The sequence below is a fragment of the Thamnophis elegans genome, chromosome 7, assembly GCF_009769535.1.
Source record: "Thamnophis elegans isolate rThaEle1 chromosome 7, rThaEle1.pri, whole genome shotgun sequence".
Classification (NCBI taxonomy): domain Eukaryota; kingdom Metazoa; phylum Chordata; class Lepidosauria; order Squamata; family Colubridae; genus Thamnophis; species Thamnophis elegans.
The window spans coordinates 77,488,583-77,507,172 of NC_045547.1; the positions used below are offsets into that span (position 1 = coordinate 77,488,583).

General features: G+C 43.7%; 1 protein-coding gene across 7 annotated transcripts in view; it reads left to right on the top strand.

The window, feature by feature from the left end:
- The first annotated feature begins 5,336 nt into the window (after positions 1-5,336).
- LOC116511304 (gamma-secretase-activating protein-like) overlaps positions 5,337-18,590 on the top strand; it is a 75,365-nt gene continuing 62,111 nt past the window's right edge. For 3 of the 7 annotated variants that reach the window (XM_032221198.1, XM_032221199.1, XM_032221200.1), the window contains exons 1-6: positions 5,339-5,566; positions 10,071-10,147; positions 10,280-10,336; positions 13,417-13,486; positions 14,995-15,048; positions 15,142-15,230. In XM_032221198.1, coding sequence (XP_032077089.1) covers positions 5,479-5,566; positions 10,071-10,147; positions 10,280-10,336; positions 13,417-13,486; positions 14,995-15,048; positions 15,142-15,230 — 435 coding nt within the window. In that variant the 5' untranslated portion in view covers positions 5,339-5,478. Of the gene's footprint in view, positions 5,567-10,070; positions 10,148-10,279; positions 10,337-13,416; positions 13,487-14,994; positions 15,049-15,141; positions 15,231-18,590 lie in introns of all 7 variants that reach the window. The other 4 variants (XR_004255733.1, XM_032221202.1, XM_032221201.1 and 1 more) reach the window with 3 other exon arrangements.

The window sequence follows — 18,590 nt, forward strand, 5'->3', positions numbered from 1 at the left end:
TTGCCCTGCTTACAGAAACTGCCTCTCCGGTTAACCCTTGCTACATTGTAACAGCTAAGGCGAAGCGCCCATCGACCTGAGTGACCTTGAGTTGGCCACGCCCACCCAGTCACATGACCACCGAGCCCCACCTACCTAGGTGGTCATTAGGGCAGAGAACAGGTTGTTAAATTATTTGAATCCCACCACTGCTGGGTAGGCATGGATAAGGGTGTGTGTGTGTCATGTGACTAGCTGGGAGTGAGTGATGTTGATTTGGCTGCGCCCACCCAGGTTTTGTGGCTCCCGATGTTTTGTTCTCTGTGGGAAACGAGCCCAAGTGGCTCTTTTGAATGTTTAAGATTGCAGACCCATGGACTCGGCCACAATCAGATAAGAGGCAGCTACATTTGCTCATTTGTGCCTCAAGTGAGAAATCCGGATGGATTTGTTCGACGGTCTATTTCCTTTCTGAGTTCCCTTCTTAGTCTCAAGAGTCTTCTCCAACCCCAAAGTTCAAAGGCTGATCAATACTCTATCTGTTCAGGGCTGCTTCCATCAGTAACCAAGAAAGAAACCACTCAACTCCAAATTGCAGAATTAAGAGTCCTTTTACTGGTTATGAGTAGATAGCAGCTAGGCAAAGCAAGATCTGAGGCAAAAGCGCGGGTAATCATAGATATCAATATATGACCCAACCCCCTCCCCTTGGTAACCCTCATTCCACTGTCCAATCCAGAGCTGGGTTCCTACCAGTTCGCACCTATTCGGTAGAACCGGTTCGTCAAATCTACCGAACCGGTTAGAAGAGGTTCCACCAGTGGACCCGGAAAGCAGGCCACACCTACAGAAGAGGTTCCAAAATTTTTTGAAACCCACCACTGGTCCTTGGATATGATTATTCTACACTATCATGCTCATATTTATAAAACTCAGTGCCTCTGTGAAAGGTAAGGATGACTACTGCGTTTGTGGTGCAATCAGAACATTGCGTGTGTTGAAGTTGTTTTAACGCAAACCAAAGACGCCTTTTAAAAAACAAGTTTGCATCCTATTCTTATGCATGCCAGCGCTGTGTGTGAGGTAATTTAAGGTGGTTCTGACAAGTGTCGTCGGCATCTTCATATCCGGTCACATGGGCGGCAAGCCACTCCCACAAAGAAGGCCACACCCACAGAGTAGGTTTGAACAATTTTTGAAACCCACCGCTGGTCCAATCCAAACACCCCACAGGTGTCATGTGGGAGACATCTTCAAAAACCATCATCAGGTTGGTATGCCGGACAGTTGGCCTTGGCGGCAAATCCTCTATCTGCAACATGCGCAGTAGATGGTGAGAACAACTCCAGCACTAAACAATTCCCCACCCAAATACCATGCCCCCCCCACTCCCCGTTTCAATAGCAGCCGAAAAGCAAGCAGCAAAACAGAGGGTGACACTATCTATCCTGCTTTTTCACAATCCATATAGGCTCCATTCGTCCATCTCGCTAAGTTACACCTGTAACCAGGTTTGGGAAGTTCTGCAAATGCTTGTCCTTTATCTAACCGTTTAACATGAGTGACACAGTTTATATAGATATAAAATCACAGGGATTTTGATGAGAGCCGAAGAGTAGTTTGAAGACCTGCATTAGTCAGATTTGAGCTGCAAAACCTCAGGTGGCCACTAGAGGGCAGAAAGGATTCACAGATAACTTGAATTTTACTGCCATCTAAGTTAATTTTGGCAGGACTCAAAAGATACATCCGTCCTTTAAAAAGACTGCGTAAAAAACACCCCAAAACCCTAGCAACAAAAATCAGCAGTCAGTAAGCAAATTTTATATAATATATAAATAAAGCAAGCAAGATAAATATTTTATTAAAAGAGCCCGATTCATTTTGCCAGAGGCAGAGCGTGGCTATGCCAGGGGTGTCAAACTCGATTTCATTGAGGACCGCATCAGGGTTGTGTTTGACCTCGGGGGATGGGGGCGTGGCCAGGGGGCGTGGCCAGCATGATATCATTTGTGTCAGGGGCACCTTTGGTGGCCCAAGCACTCCTGGGCCCTGTTTTCAGTCCGCGGTGCTTCTGCCAGTGAAAATGTAACTGTAATTGTAATTGTAATTATAATTTAATAAATTTATATGCCGCCCAATCCCGTACGACTCCGGGCGGCTTACAAAAACAAGACTAAAAGATAAAAAGTTAAAATAGAAAGAGAGGAAAACAATTTTAAAAGCAACGCACCATACACTCAATCTTGGTGGGGCCGGAACCTCGTTCGTGTGGTCAACAGCCATGTTTTAGTGGCTTTTCAGAAGGCCGAGAGAGTGGGAAGGGTCCAGATCTCTACAGGTAGATCGTTCCACAGGGCCGGAGCAGCTACAGAGAAGGCCATCCCCCGAGGGGTCGCAAGCCGGCATTGTCCGGTCGACGGCACCCGGAGAAAGGCCGACCTGTGAGAGCTTAAAATGGAGCTTGTGAGGGCCACATACAGCTATCCCAGGCTCCGTTTTCAGCCAAGACAGCCTCCTGCAGCCCTCTGCCAGCAAAAACGGAGCTTGGGGGAGGGAGGAAACACATGTTCCCCCCCTCGAACTTCCTTTTCACTGTCAGAGGTCTGCAGGAGGCCGTTGGGGCTGAAAGCAGTGCCTGGGACACGGCTGAATGGGGCCCTCACGAGCTCCACTTTCAGTGGCAGAGGAACCTTGGGGTGGACCTCGGGTTTCCAGGGCAGTCCTGCGGGCCGGATCTAAGCACCCCACAGGCCACATCCGGCCTGCTGTCCTTGAATTTGACACCCTTTGGCTATCAAACTGCAGCTCTGGAGCCGCATGTGGCTCTTTCCTCCCTCTGCTGCAGCTCCGTCACCAGTCGGCACCACAATTTTGAGAGAAGCTTCCGGTGGGTGGGGGAGAGAAGCACAGTCCGCCAGGAGAAGAATTGAACAGGGGGCTTCCAGTTAGGACCTTTGTGGCTTCCGGTGTTTTCTTTTCTGTAGGAAACGGGTCCAAATGGCTCTTTGAGTGTTTACGTTTGCTGACCCCTGGGCTAGACTGATGGAGGATATAAACAGGAAGACCGAGTAGTTATGCAAAGGCAGTTTTGAGCGGCAGATTGGTCTCACCTACAACAGAAAGTTTCAAGCAACTTCAAAAGCTCTCAAAGATTAAGCTGGGTTTGAGCCCATCGGAGTCATTCCTTATTTCCTCGCAATGGTCCATTTAATTCCATTTTTTGTGGAAAATGGGTGCTTTGCCCCTTTATTGTACGGGGTGCCTTATATCGGGAAATGCCCACCAGTTCTGCATCTTAGCAATATGGAATAGGGTTGGAAGCAGTGGTGGGTTCTGGGTGGTACACCCCAGTACGTGTGTACCAGTGGCTGTTGGGAGCAGTGGCCACTGTACCGGAATGGTGTTTCGGTGGGCCCACCTGCCCACCCATGTTCCTTATCTGTTTTTAAGCCAACTGGGCCATTTGCTCATGTACATGTAGCGTACGGTGCCTGCGCGACCTCCGCCGAGCAGCTGGAGTGTCGCAGGGCGGTGGTGTGCGCATGTGTGCGCAGCACTGTGCCCGAGGTGGATGTCCGGCCCTGTCGCAGCATACCAGTTGCGACGGGATCCAGAACTCACCACTGGTTGGAAGAGACCTTGGAGGTCTTCTAGCCCAACTCCCTGCTCAAGCAGGAGATCCTATACCATTTTGGATAAATGGCTGTCCAACCTTCCATGATGGAGTAGCCACAACTTCTGAAGGCAAGCCATTCCTAGAGTAATTGTCCTCACTGTTAGGAGGTTTCTCTTTAATTCTAGTTGGGTCTCTCTGTAATGATCTTCTACCCACTTACTCCTTTTCCTTCCTACAGGTTCTTTGGAGAATAGACTCCTTCTCCTGCCTTCTTTAATTCAATTCCATCCTTGGTTGACCCTTCAGCCAATGACATGACTTTCTTTGGGGGCGGGAGGAGGTCCTTGGTGCTCTCCCGAGCTTGTTTTCTTGCAAACGCAGGGGGTTGGACTAGAAGACCTCCAAGGTCCAAATGCTTGCTTGGTTGAAATTAGTTTAATGCGTTTCATGTTTACTGAATAAAGTATATAATAATAATAAAGCTGACCAAAAACTAACTTGGAACTGGTTAAGATCAGGAGTACTGAAAAAAGAAACAGAAGACTTTATTTTGGCAGCTTGGTTGATACCTAGAATACTGGCATCAACCTGTATCAACCATTAGGACCAGTCAATAGTATTTGTGATGGGCTTTAGAAGGGTCAGTTGACTTGAGTTTCATGTTTAGTGAATAAAGTGTAGTAGTAGTAGTAGTAGTGGTGGTGGTGGTGGTGGTGGTGGTGGTGGTGGTGGTGGTGGTGTACTTGGTTGATACTTAGGACTCTGGCAGCAACCCGTATCAAGCATTAGCATCAGTCAATGGTATTTGTGATGGGCTTTAGAAGGGTCAGTTGACTTGAGTTTCATGTTTAGTGAATAAAATATAGTAGTAGTAGTAGTAGTAGTAGTAGTAGTAGTAGTAGTAGTAGTAGTAGTAGTAGTAGTAGTGTACTTGGTTGATACTTAGGACCCTGGCAGCAACCCGTATCAAGCATTAGCATCAGTCAATGGTATTTGTGTTTTGAATGTTCAGTTGACTTGAGTTTCATGTTTAGTGAATAAAGTATGTAGTAGTAGTAGTAGTAGTAGTAGTAGTAGTGTACTTGGATTATACTTAGGACCCTGGCAGCAACCTGTATCAAGCATTAGCATCAGTCAATGGTATTTGTGTTTTGAATGTTCAGTTGACTTGAGTTTCATGTTTAGTGAATAAAGTATGTAGTAGTAGTAGTAGTAGTAGTAGTAGTAGTAGTAGTAGTAGTAGTAGTAGTAGTGGTGGTGGTGGTGTACTTGGATTATACTTAGGACCCTGGCAGCAACCTGTATCAAGCATTAGCATCAGTCATTGGTATTTGTGATGCATTTTTGAATGTTCAGTTGACCGAGTTTCATGTTTACTGAATAAAGTATATAATAATACTAATGCCAAACTCAGTCTGAACATCTGGCTGACTGCAATGATCAACAACACTATTACTGTACTACTACCACGACACTACTACCACGACACCACCACCACCACCACCACCACCACCAGCAGCAGCAGCAGCAGTAGTAGTAGTAGTAGTAGTAGTAGTAGTAGTAGTAGTAGTAATAAGCATAAGCATAATTCCGGGATTTGCTCCCTCTCGGCGCGCAGCTGCTTCCCCCTCTACCAGCATCAGACTCGGTCCCGCCCCTCCAGGCTCCCCTGAAGGACGCGCGGCGCGTCCAATAGGAAACGGCTTCCTCGCCTAAGGCGCCTGCCGGAGTCCGGCGCTGCTGCAGCTGCTCGGCAAGAAGTGAAAGTAGCGCTTGAAACGCGCCCGCCGCCGCCCCGGGTCCTAAAGCCCGCCGGGAGACGACGAGGGGAGCGCCTTCCCCTGCAGCCGCCTGGCCGTCCGGGCGGCGCTTTCCGGGCGATGCTTTGCAAGCTGAGCGCTCGCTTCGACCCTTCCCGGGACGTGGGACCTTGGCTTTCGGAGCGGCCGGGGCGAGAGGGCAGCGCAGGTGAGCACCGGGCTTTGGCATGGTTGACCTAGGGCAGTGGTCTCCAACCTTGGCAACTTTAAGACTTGTGGACTTCAACTCCCAGAGTTCCTCAGCCAGCAAAGCTGGCTGAGGAACTCTGGGAGTTGGAGTCCACAAGTCTTAAAGTTGCCAAGGTTGGAGACCACTGACCTAGGGTGCAGGCAGCTGGAGCAGCCCCGTGGGCGCCAGCTGAGCCCCTCCGAAGCCCTTTGCCTTGATGCGGGCGTGGGGGGAACCCACCGGGATCCCGCGGGGCTCTGCAATCCAGGGAGCCGCGACCAGGGAAATCCCTTCCCTTGCTCGGGTTTCTTCGCTCAAAAGTTGGAGAAACCGAATCACGCAGTGACTAACTCGCACAAGGAAGAAAAGCAACTTATTTTTCTCCTCCAACTTCGCGCTTTGCCTTAAAGACAGGAATAGTCCAGGTGGGTCCTCGCTTTACGACCACAGCTGGGGGCCAGAATTGATGTTCCTGTGAGCGAAACGGGTATTGAGTGAGTTTGTTTTGCCCCATTTTACGACTTATCTGGCCACGGCGGTTAAGTGAATCCCAGCGTTTGTTAAATGAGTAGCGCGGTTGTTAAGTGAACCTGGCTCTCCCCACCCCGCGTGGAGATCACAAAAGCGACCACCGTCACAAATAGGAACCGCTTGCCAAGCGTCTGAATTTTGATCTTCCGTCCAAAGGTATATCGCATGGCCGTGGGGGATGCTGCAGCTGTCGTAAGTGTGAAAAACGGTCATAAGTCATCTTTTCTTGTTCAGTGCAGTCACTAAATGAACTGTTGTAAGTCGAGGGCTACCTAACACTAATTCCATTCTCATGAACCAACCTATTTCGAAACGTAACCTACAAGTAGTAAATTTTTATATTTCCTTCGGAAATTGACTACATATTTCCATCACAGGCAGATCATCGTAATTGTAGGTAGCTTACCACTAAAATTGAGTGCAAAGTTTATGTTGCTAAGTGAGACAGTTGTTAAGTGAGTTTTGCCCCATTTTAAGAACTTCCTTGCTGCGGTGGTTAAGTGGACTCACAGCAGGTTTTTTTTTAACTCTCTCCTCCTTTAATACAGTTGTTAAGTTAGGACCATTTATAATAATTAACTACAAATATAACGTGACTTACATATATAACTGTCTATAGAAAATTGATATTAATGGTTGGATTTAACCAGTGAATTATATTACATTACTGTTGTTAATTATCAGATTTTTTTTAAAAATAAAGGTGGAATAGGAGAAAGGAAAGACTGAAAACTTATGGTATTGTGGAATAATTGTTTTCGAAAAGCTAAAGATGTCAAACACCTCCACATTTACCAAAACTGTAAAGAAAACCCCGCCAACGATAGCTTCTCCAGCAGGACAGAAATCAACAACAGACATGTGGAGCAGTGAAAAAACAGGATCTGCACCAACCCAAGGCTTTAACAAAGTTAATCATTGCCATTTCCCCTTGAAATTAAAGGACATTTAAACAGCGCTTGATTCTTGGCAAGGATCTTATCTCAGCCATTGAACATGAATGAAGATCGGTGCCAAGAAAGATGGATACTTTGTCCACATATCTGATTGGAAGGACCTTAAAAGATAATAACAATAACAAAAGCGCTAATTGATTTGCTATTGAAACTTCCTGAAAAGTTCCATGAGGTTAGCTAATGGCGTAATAATTGAAAAAGAAAGGTTAAAACAGCTAGACCTGAAAAGCGAGACAGCAGGAAATCATTATTCATTCCTACTTCCTACTAACCATCGATCTCACGTAGCCCGGCCCTCCTCCTCTAGAAATGTCACAAATTGACATTTTGTGTATTTGCAGTTTTTCTTCCCAGGCATGGGGGGGAAACCGCACTTAGATATTACTCGGCATTTACTTGTGATTGAACTTCGAATTTCTACCATGCAAACATCGAAAGTTAAAAGTTCGAGCCCTTTGCAAACAGTTTCCTGCAAAGTAGAAAAATAGGAACCACCTTTGGTGGGAAGGTATTCCGTGTGCCTTCGGCGTTGAGTCATGCTAACCACATGATCACGGGGACGTCTTCGGCCAGCGCTGGCTCTTCGGATTGGAAACGGGGATGAGCACTCTAACCCTGGAGTAGGGAACGAGTAGCACATATGTGCGAGGGGAACCTTTACCTCTATTTATATTTCTTTGCACAGATTAAATTGTAGTTGCAACCATTCTTCTGAAGTCTACAAGAAGTCTTACGTACTTAGAACACACCTGGGTGTGGCATGCCAGAAACCAGGCCACGTAAACAAGCAAAGCCCTCATCCGTGGGATGCAGGCAGCACGTGAAACCACGCCCTCTCCGGTCCACGGAAAAACATCTCCACGGAACCGGTCCATGGGGCCCAAAATGTTTGTGGGGTTTAGCAGAATTTAAAAAGGATATTCTGCTTTATTCAAAACACAAAAAAAAAATCAGAACCCTTGACGTATAAGATTCTTCAAATAAATTCAGCAGATTTTTTAAATTATTTTTTCCCTTCTACAACACCTTACAGTTATTACATCAACATTGTTATGTCATCATACCTGTACCTGTATATAATATTTCGCTTCTATATTTACACACTTTATACACAGTTCTATATATATTTTTATATATTGTTTTTTTGGCTTAATTAATTTTATTGTTTTGCAGCCATTTGTACCAATTGTTCCAAATTTCATAATATTCCAACTCTTCTTTATCTTTTAATTTCAGTGTTAATTTCTGCACAATCCAAAGGTTTTTTTTAATCACTAATTCGTCCGAGGGGGGGTATTATTTTGTTTCCAGCATTGGGCAAACGCTATTCTAGCTGTAGTTAGCAGATGTGTTAATATGTACTTAATTTTCTTTGTATATTTCCCTTTGATTATTCTCAGTAGAAAGATTTCGGGTTTGTATTTTATCTGTTCTCCTGCAATTTCTTGCACCCATTTCCAAATTTTTGTCCAATATTTTTGTGTTTCCGGGCACAAACGTATAAGATTCTTCAAATAAATTCATGTGATAGATCAACTCCTTCCTACGGATAAGTTCTGAAGTTTATCTCTCTCTGTTCTAAAAGTTAATAATATCCATGTGATGTTAAGATGCAGCCAGCTAAGAGACGCAACCCTCAAACAGTTGCCCTATTCATGAGGCAGAAAAGTTATTTTTACTGGATTCAAATGGACTGCAGACATGATCTGTGTCGGGGCGCAAAGGACCAGGAGCATTCGTTGCGTTCAAACCATAGCAAGAGTTTTCTTACAGGTAGTCCTCGACTTACAACAGTTCACTTAGTGACCGTTTGAAAGTTACAACTGAAAAAAGTGACCGTTTTTCACACTCGCGACCGTTGGGGCGTCCCCCTTGGTCATGTGATGCTTGGCAACTGGTTCATAGTTATGATGGTCGCAGTGTCCCGGGATCATGCGATCCGCTTTCGTGACCTTCTGACAATGGGGAAGCCAGATTCACTTAACAACCGTGTTAGTAACTTAACCACTGCAGTGATTCACTTAACAACCGTGTTAGTAACAACCACTGCAGTGATTCACTTAACAACCGTGTTAGTAACTTAACCACTGCAGTGATTCACTTAACAACCATGTTAGTAACATAACCACTGCAGTGATTCACTTAACAACCATGTTAGTAACATAACCATTGCAGTGATTCACTTAACAATCATGTTAGTAACTTAACCACTGCAGTGATTCACTTAACAACCATGTTAGTAATTTAACCACTGCAGTGATTCATTTAACAACCATGTTAGTAATTTAACCACTGCAGTGATTCACTTAACAACCACGTTAGTAACATAGCCACTGCAGTGCTTCGCTTAACAACTGTGTTAGTAACTTAACCACTGCAGTGATTCACTTAACAACCGTGTTAGTAACTTAACTACTGCAGTAATTCACTTAACCTTGTTAGTAACTTAACCACTGCAGTGATTCACTTAACAACCATGTTAGTAACACAACCACTGCAGTGATTCACTTAACAACCATGTTAGTAACTTAACCACTGCAGTGATTCACTTAACAACCGTGTTGGTAATTAACCACTGCGGTGATTCACTTAACCTTGTTAGTAACTTAACCACTGCAGTGATTCATAACAACCATGGCAAGAAATATCGCAAAATGGGGGAAAACTCACTTAGCAACCGTCTCATTTAGCAACATAAATTTTGGGCTCAATTGTGGTCGTAAGTCGAGGATTACCTGCATTGCTACCTATGCAGAAGAATCTGGTGAACTGATGATCGAAGCTAAATTGGCACTAGATAAGAATTCAGGGAGGAGCTGAATTTTGGTCCCTTGTGGCTACGCAATGATTCCCAACTGATGACACCTTTAACCCCGCCTTCCAACTCAGCTTGCTCAAGCCTTAATATCATGTTTGCATATTCTTTTCAGAAATTGGCTTTCCTTTACAGTTGGACTGAATGAGTTTAGAAATGCATTCATGCTTGCCTTTTTTAGATGCTGGGGGAAATCATTCGGAAACACTGCATATAATAAATGTGGAAAGAAATGGAAATGTTCTTTATACTTGGAAGGTAAGACCAATTTGTTTCTTACTTGAGGAAACTGGTGGGGTTTTGACAGAAAAAGTGTTTTCGCGAGGGAGAGTAAATATTTAAAATGTCATTAAAATGTGAATATTTAACGCTCAGCTACTCTCTTTCCAGGGCCCCAGGGAATATACCAATGTTGGATTGTATGATAATGATAATAAAAATAACCAGGTACGCTGTATTTGTCTTCTGTAAGGATTAAATGAAGTTGGATAGTGAAATGTTGGCTTTAAACAGGCAGGATTGTTTCCAAGAAAATTGAATCTTTTGCAATGAAATCAACAAGCAAGAGGTTATATAAGTATATACAGCAAAACTATTTAAAAAAATAGCAATACTATCTCTTAGAACCAACAGTTCAGTATAATAACACTCAGCCAATAATATAAAATTTAGCAAAGAACCCTGTTATGGGTAGTCCTCGATTTACGACCACAGTTGAGCCTCAGATTTCTGTTGCTAAGTGAGACAGTTGTTAAGTGAGTTTTGCCCCATCTTATGACTTTTCTTGCCTCCGTTGTTAAGCGAATCGCTGCAGTTGTTGTTTGTAACCCCAACTGTTAAGTGCATCTCCCTCCCTGTTGATTTTGCTCATGAGATGGTTGCAAAAGCAGTCATGTGACCTTGAGATGCAGCAGCGGTCATAAGTACGGATCAGTGACCAAGCATTTGAATTTTGATCGCATGACCATGGGGACGCCGTAATGCTGGTAAGCGTGAAACACGGGCATGTCATTTTTTTGGAGTGCTGTTATAACTTTAAATGGCCACTGAATGAATGGTCGTAAATCGAGGACTACCGGTTTAATGGTTCGGGTGCTGGATCAGGAGATGGAGAGGTGGGGGACAGGTTTTAATCCTGCCTTGGGCATGGAAGCCCACTTCCCACACTCCCTCAGCCCAAATCTTATGTCAAATTAAGCTCAGTGCAAAATAAACAGAACTTACGACCAAGCAGGGTGGATAAAAATCAATGTTTTTTTTTAAATGCAAAAAATTGGATTTTTAAAAATTTAAATCAGATTTTTTTTCATTTTTATCAAATGTATTTTAATAAAATCATGTGAAGTGTTAATACCACTTTATAAGGCCTTGGTAAGGCTACACTTGGAACACTGCACTCAGTTTTGGTCCCCACAATGTAAAAAAGATGTGGAGACTCTAGAAAGAGTGCAGAGAAGAGCAATAAAGATGATTAGGGGACTAAAACATATGAAGAATGGTTGCAGGAATTGGGTCTGTCTAGTTTAATGGAAAGAAGGACCAGGGGAGACATGATAGCAGTCTTCCAATATCTCAGGGGTTGCCACAAAGAAGAGGGAGTCAAACTATTCTCCAAGGCACCTGAGAGTAGAACAAGAAGCAATGGGTGGAAACTAATCAAAGAGAGAAGCAATTTAGAATTGGGTAGAAATTTCCTGACAGTTGAAACAATTAATCAGTAGAACAACTTGCCTCCATAAGTTGTGAATGCCCCAACACTGGAAGTTTTTAAGAAGAGGTTGGACAGCCATTTGTCTGAAACGGTATAGGGTTTCCTTCCTAGACAGGGGGTTGGACTAGAAGACCTCCAAGGTCCCTTCCAACTCTCTTTCTATTCTATTCTATTCTAAAATGCTTTTTGGAATAAAAAATCTATCTAAAGATAGTTTTCTATTTAAGATACATTCGTTTATTCAGCATGAAATGGAGCTTAGTTATGTAGCATGAGGCTGTATATTCCGCAATATTGAGACTGTCAGTGAGTTAGGTCAGGAGGAGCCTCTGTGGGACGGATGGCAATTGTCCTTTAAAAAATTTGATTTAAATCAAGCCTCTTTACTAGTGATTTAAATCGTGATTTAAACCGTGATTTCAATCAAATCCACCCTGCAACCAAGTGAGGGAAAAGCCAGGAAAATGGTTGATAATTCAGATGTTGTGGCCCAAAAACCTTCCAAGGACTTCGGTGAGTTGTACTTTGGTGAGTCGTTACTTCCAGAAGAATCACCAAGTCACAAAGCTTGCATTCCCGCGACTGTCAGTCATCCTGCGTCCCCACTTTCTGCTGAATTAAACCCTTATTTTGTTCCTTAGGGTTTGCTGAGCCCCCTTGTTTGATTGATTCGCCGAAAATGCTAAGCTGTCAATTAGGGTTTCACAAAACTCGGTGTCTGAATCAGGGTGGTTTTCGAGTCGATTTAAATCAGATCGATTTAAATCAAATTGATTTAAATCACGATTTCAATCATGATTTAAGTAAAACGGCTTGATTTAAATCAACTCTATTTAAACCATAATATTCAGAATATAAAATAGCAATAGCAAATAGCAATAGCAGTTAGACTTATATACCGCTTCATAGGGCTTTCAGGCCTCTCTAAGCGGTTTACAGAGTCAACATATTGCCCCCAACAACAATCCGGGTCCTCATTTTACCCACCTCGGAAGGATGGAAGGCTGAGTCAACCCCGAGCCAGTGAGATTTGAACAGCCGAACTGCAGAACTGCAGTCAGCTGAAGTAGCCTGCAGTGCTGCATTTAACCACTGCGCCACCTCAGCTCTTACTGCCTCATGCTACATAACTAAGTTCCATTTCATGCTGAATAAACAAAATTGTTAAAGGGAAAGGTAAAAGTTCCCTTTGCACACATGTGCTAGTCGTTCCCGACTCTAGGGGGCGGTGTTCATCTCCGTTTCAAAGCCGAAGAGCCAGCGCTGTCCGAAGACGTCTCCGTGGTCATGTGGCCGGCATGACTCAACACCGAAGGCGCACAGAACGCTGTTCCCTTCCCACCAAAGGTGGTCCCTATTTTTCTACCTGCATTTTTACGTGCTTTCGAACTCCTAGGTTGGCGGAAGCTGGGACAAGTAACGGGAGCTCACTCCGTTATGCAGCGCTAGGGATTCGAACCGCCAAACTGCCGACCTTTCTGATCAACAAACTCACCCACTGAGCCACCGCGTCCCTATAATGAAATTATTAATGTATCTTAAATAGAAAACTATCTTTAGATAGATTTTTTTTTACTCCAAAAGCATTTTATTAAAATAAATTTGATAAAAATAAAAATCCGATTTAATTTTTTTTTAAAAAATCCGATATTTTTTTTCACTTTAAAAAAAAAATATCATTGATTTTTATCCACCTTGGCCTGAATTGTGCACACCTCCCATTAAGCTAAACCCAAGTGTGATGCATTTGTGGCTTAGCTTAATTTGGGAACCCTGATTTATAATACAGGTTATCTCCCATTTCTTTTTTCAACAGCACTTGTACACTTTCGAAAAAGACCTGTGTGTGATCAGCTGCTCCGTCAATCATGAAAAGACCTTGTTGGGTAAGTCCCCCAGTTTGAGGGATGTTGTATATTGACATGAACCCCCTTGTTGTTGACAGATTTCGTGACAAACGCTCCCTTTTTGCTCTTCTTTCTAATTCAGGCAACTAAATTTTTCTGGTGTTTGGAAATTTGCTGGGGAATAATAGCTTGCTTCTCGAAAGTTAACTTTCCCTTATGTGCGTTTTTGTTAGTTAGATGTGTATTCTATCCTTCAAAATCTCAAAAACCAATTTTATCCATGAGAGCGAGAAAAGGGGAGAGAAAGAGAAATGAAAGAGAGCTGGAGGGAGAGAATGAGAGAGAGGGAAAAAAGAGGAAACAAATCAGAGAGAGAAAAGGGGGGAGAGAAATGAAAGAGCTGGAAGGAGAGAATGAGAGGGAAAAGAGAAGGCAAGAAATCAGAGAGAGAAGGGGAGACAAAGGAAGAGAAAGAAGGAAGGAAAGAAAGAAAGAAAGAAAGAGAGAGAGAGAGAGAGAAACAGACCTTTGACGAAAGCAATGGCAAGCTAGATATATTGTCAAGAAAACTGCAGTTTGCAAAAAGGCACAAATTGGAGGCAACTCTGATTTTTTTTTTAAGGAAATAACAGAGATGGCAAAAAATGCATCTGAAAATAAGATTATTTATAATTTTGGATAATGTTATTATATTGCCAAACACACACACAAAAAATCAAAATATATATGCTATTGCTGTTAGTTCAATTTTGCCAGCTTCTATCAACTTAGAATTCACTATGAAAAGTTTCCCGAGAAGCAATTTCACACAATTAATAACTTTATTTTGGATTTGCTATCATACTCAATGAGAAAGAAAGAAAGGGAAAGGGAAGGAAGGAAATGAAGAAAGAGAAGGAAGGAAGAAAAGGAAGGAAGGAAGGAAAAGGAAAGGAAGAAGAGAGAGGGAGAGGAAAAAGAAAGAAAAACATAAATGAGAGGGAGGGAGGGGAGGAGAGAGAGAGAACGAGAACAAGATCCATTTCTCACAGAAAAACAGAGCGCCATGAAATCTCAGTAGGCGTGGCTGGGGGAAGTCATGTGACTGGGTGGGGGTGGCATTGAGTTGGCCGCGCCCATCCAGGTTTTGTGGCGCCTGGTGTTTTTTTGTGGGAAACGGGTCCAAATGGCTCTTTGAGTTTTTAACCCCTGTTCTATGTTCTGGCTGGCGTCAGCTTTGATGGTTAACTGAGCCTCGGTGGCGCAGTGGTGAGAGTGCAGTACTGCAGGCTACCTCTGCTGACTGCCGGCTGCCTGCAATTTGGCAGTTCGAATCTCACCAGGCTCAAGGTTGACTCAGCCTCCCGTCCTTCCGAGGTGGGTAAAATGAGGACCCAGATTGTTGGGGGCAAGAGGCTGACTCTGTAAGCCGCTTAAGAGAGGGCTGTAAAAGCACTGTAAAGCGGTATATAAGTCTAAATGCTATTGTTGTTCAATATCTTTTTCAATATCTTTTTTTTAAAATAAATATCTTTTATTTTCAATGTCTTTTTTAAAAAATAAAACAGCCATCAGCTTTCTTCAGACAAGACAGGAAGAGAGAAAACTCCTTTTTCAAACAGGTACTTGAATTACCTAAACGCACTTCAACGGACTTCACAAACCACTGAATTATGGATTAATATTCTCTTCTTTGTATTTATTTTTAATCCCAGTTCCTAAATGCCTGACCTTGCTAATTGAAATTCACCCGCTTAATAATGTGAAAGTTTTAAAGGCGGTGGATAGCTGCATCAGAGTCCAAGTAAGCGATTTTAACTCACCTTTTCCCACAAGACTTGAAATTATTTTCTATGGTAGCACATTGCTAAGAAGCACTCAGTACATTGTAATTTTTTTTAAATTACTAACCCTAATCAGCAGCTTTGTACAGGTAATCCTCGACATACGACAATTCGTTTAGTGACCAAAGTTACAACTGCAAAACGAAAAAAGTGACTCGTCACCATTTTTCACACTTAACGACCATTGTGGCATCCGTAGGGTGACGGGATCAAAATTCAGACGCTTGGCAACTGACTCACGTTTACGACGGTTGCAGTGTCCCGGGGGTCATGTGATTCCCTTTTGTGACCATCTGACAAGCCAGACTCATTTAACGACCATGTTATTAATTTCAGAACTTCGGTGATTCTGGTGGCAAGAGAGGTTGTCAGATGGGCCCAAACTCACTTAACAAATGTCTCACTTAGCAACAGAAATGTTTGGCTCAATTGTGGTTGTAAGTCAAGGACTATTTGTACTACATATGGCTCCCAAATGGGTCTTGTCTTTTAATAATAAAACTCATTCAGGCTTAAAATATTATTACATTTATATTAGTTGCCCCATTTCACAATAAAGTGACTCTAGGCAGCTTGTGATGAAAACAATCATAAAATCAGAATGTTGAAATCTACGATTAAAAGACAACAGGAAGGTTATTAATAACAAGACAGTGGAGAAACTTGATGGTAAAAACAATGCAGCAGTGGTGAAATTCAATTTTTTTACTAGCAGTTTTGTGGGCATGTTTTAGTGGGCGTGGCGTGGTTTGGTGGGCGTGGCAGGGGAAGGGTACTGCAAAATCTCCATTCCCTCCCCACTCTGGGGGCAGTCAGAGGTGGCATTTGCCAGTTCTCCGAACTACTCAAAATGTTCGCTACCGGTTCTCCGAACTACTCAAAATTTCCACTACCGGTTCTCCGAACTACTCAAAATTTCCGCTACCAATTCTCCAAACTACTCAAAATTTCCACTACCAGTTCTCCAAACTACTCAAAATTTCCGCTACCGGTTCTCCGAACTACTCAAAATTTCCGCTACCGGTTCTCCGAATTACTCAAAATTTCCGCTACCGGTTCTCTGAACTACTCAAAATTTCCGCTACCGTTTCTCCGAATTACTCAAAATTTCCATTACCGGTTCTCTGAACTACTCAAATTTTCCGCTATTTGTTCTCCGAACTCAAATTCTCCGAACTACTCAAAATTTCCGCTAACAGTTCTCCGAACTATTCAAATTTTCCACTACCAGTTCTCCAAACTACTCAAAATTTCTGCTACTGGTTCTCCGAACTACTCAAAATTTCTGCTACTGGTTCTCCGAACTACTCAAAATTTCTGCAACTGGCTCTCTGAACTACTCAAAATTTCCGTTACCGGTTCTCTGAACTACTCAAATTTTCCGCTACTTGTTCTCCGAACTACTCAAATTCTCCGAACTACTCAAAATTTCCGCTACCAGTTCTCCGAACAATTCAAATTTTCCGCTACCAGTTCTCCAAACTACTCAAAATTTCTGCTACCAGTTCTTCAGAACCTGCTGGATTTCACCTCTGCGATGCAGGTATCTCCTCATATCATATCCTTGACCTGCTGACCCATTCAAGTTTTAAGAAAGGTCTGGAAGGTTGTCAAAGATGGGGCCAGTCTCACCTTGGCCAGGGCAATGTTCCACAGGGTGGGTGCCATGACCGAAAAGACCCTTCTCTCAAATGAAACTGTGGGGTCCTTGGTGCTCTCTGAGCTTGGGCGTTTCCTTGCAGACATTTCACGACCCAACTAGGTAACGTTATCAATGCTAGTAAGGAGTGGGGTTTCTGGAGAGGAAGGGGAGTGGGAGGAGGACGATGATGACTGGGGTCCTTGGTGTTCTCTGAGCTTGTCTCTTTTTTTGCAGACATTTAATGACTCAACTAGATAACATCATCAGTACTAGTAAGGAGTGGGGTTGAGGAGGAGGAGGAGGAGGAGGAGGAGGAAGGAGAATAAGAGGAGAAGCAGACAAGTATTGTGGGGAACTTTGACGTTCTCTGAGCTTGGCTGTTTTCTTGTAGACTTCTCATGACCCAACTAGGTAAAACCATCAGTGCTAGTAAGGGGTGGGGTTTGCAGAGAAGAAGGGCAGGAGGAGGAGACGACAAGGATTGTGGTGGTCCTTGGTGCTCTCTGAGCTTGTTTCTTTACAGACTTCATCATCGGTGCTAGTAAGGAATGGGGTTGAGGAGGAGGAGAAAGGAGGGAGGAGGAAGGGGAATAAGAAGAGGAGCAGAACAAGGATTGTGGGGGTCCTTGGTGTTCTCTGAACTTGGCTGGCTTCCTGCAGACTTCTCATGACCCAACTAGGTAACAATATCAGTGCTAGTAAGGAGTGAGGTTTCTGAGGAAGAGGAGGAGATGATTGTGGGCGTCTTTGGTGCTCTGTGGGTTTGGTTTATTTCTTGCAGACGTTTCATTACGAAACCAAGTTACATTATCAGCATTGATGCTGTTATCTAGTTTGATAATGAAATGTCTGCAAGAAAACAACCAAACTCAGAGAGCACCAAGGATCCCACAGTCGTCGTCGTCGTCCTCGTCCTCCTCCTCCTCCTCCATCATCATCATCATCATTCCATAAACCCTCCTCCCTTCCAGTACTGATGATGTTACCTAGTTTGGTTAATGAAACATCTGCCAGAAAACAAGCAAGCTCAGAGAGCACCAAGGACCCCACAGTCCTCCTCTTCTCCTCCTTCTCCTTCTCCTCCTTCTTCTCCTTCTCCTTCTTCTTCTTCTTCTTCTTTCTCCTGCTCCTCCTCCTCCATCATTCCACAAACCCTCCTCCCTTCCAGCACTGATGATGCTACCTAGTTGGGTAATGAAACATCTGAAAGAAAACAAGCAAACTCAGAGAGCACCAAGGACCCCACAGTCCTCCCTCTCCCCCCTCCCCCTCTTCCTTTTCCTCCTCCTCTTCCTCCTCCTCCTCCTCTTCTTCTTTCTCCTCCTCAAACCCTTCTCCCTTCTAGCACTGATGATGTTACCTAGTTTGGATAACAAAACATCTATAAGAAAACAAGCAAGCTCAGAGAGCACCAAGGACCCCACAGTCCTCCTCTTCCTCTCCACAAACCCTACTCCCTTCTAGCACTGATGATGCTACCTAGTTGGGTAATGAAACATCTGAAAGAAACCAACCATGCTCAGAGAGCACCAGGGAGCCCACAGTTGAACCTTGAGCTACAAATGCCCTCTTCCATTGGTAGCTGAGATTCTTTGCAGATGGCACCCAAGGAATACCTCTAGCTCCAGACCTGATGGGATGGGCAATTATAATTGGGTGGAGGCAGTCCCCCAAAGAA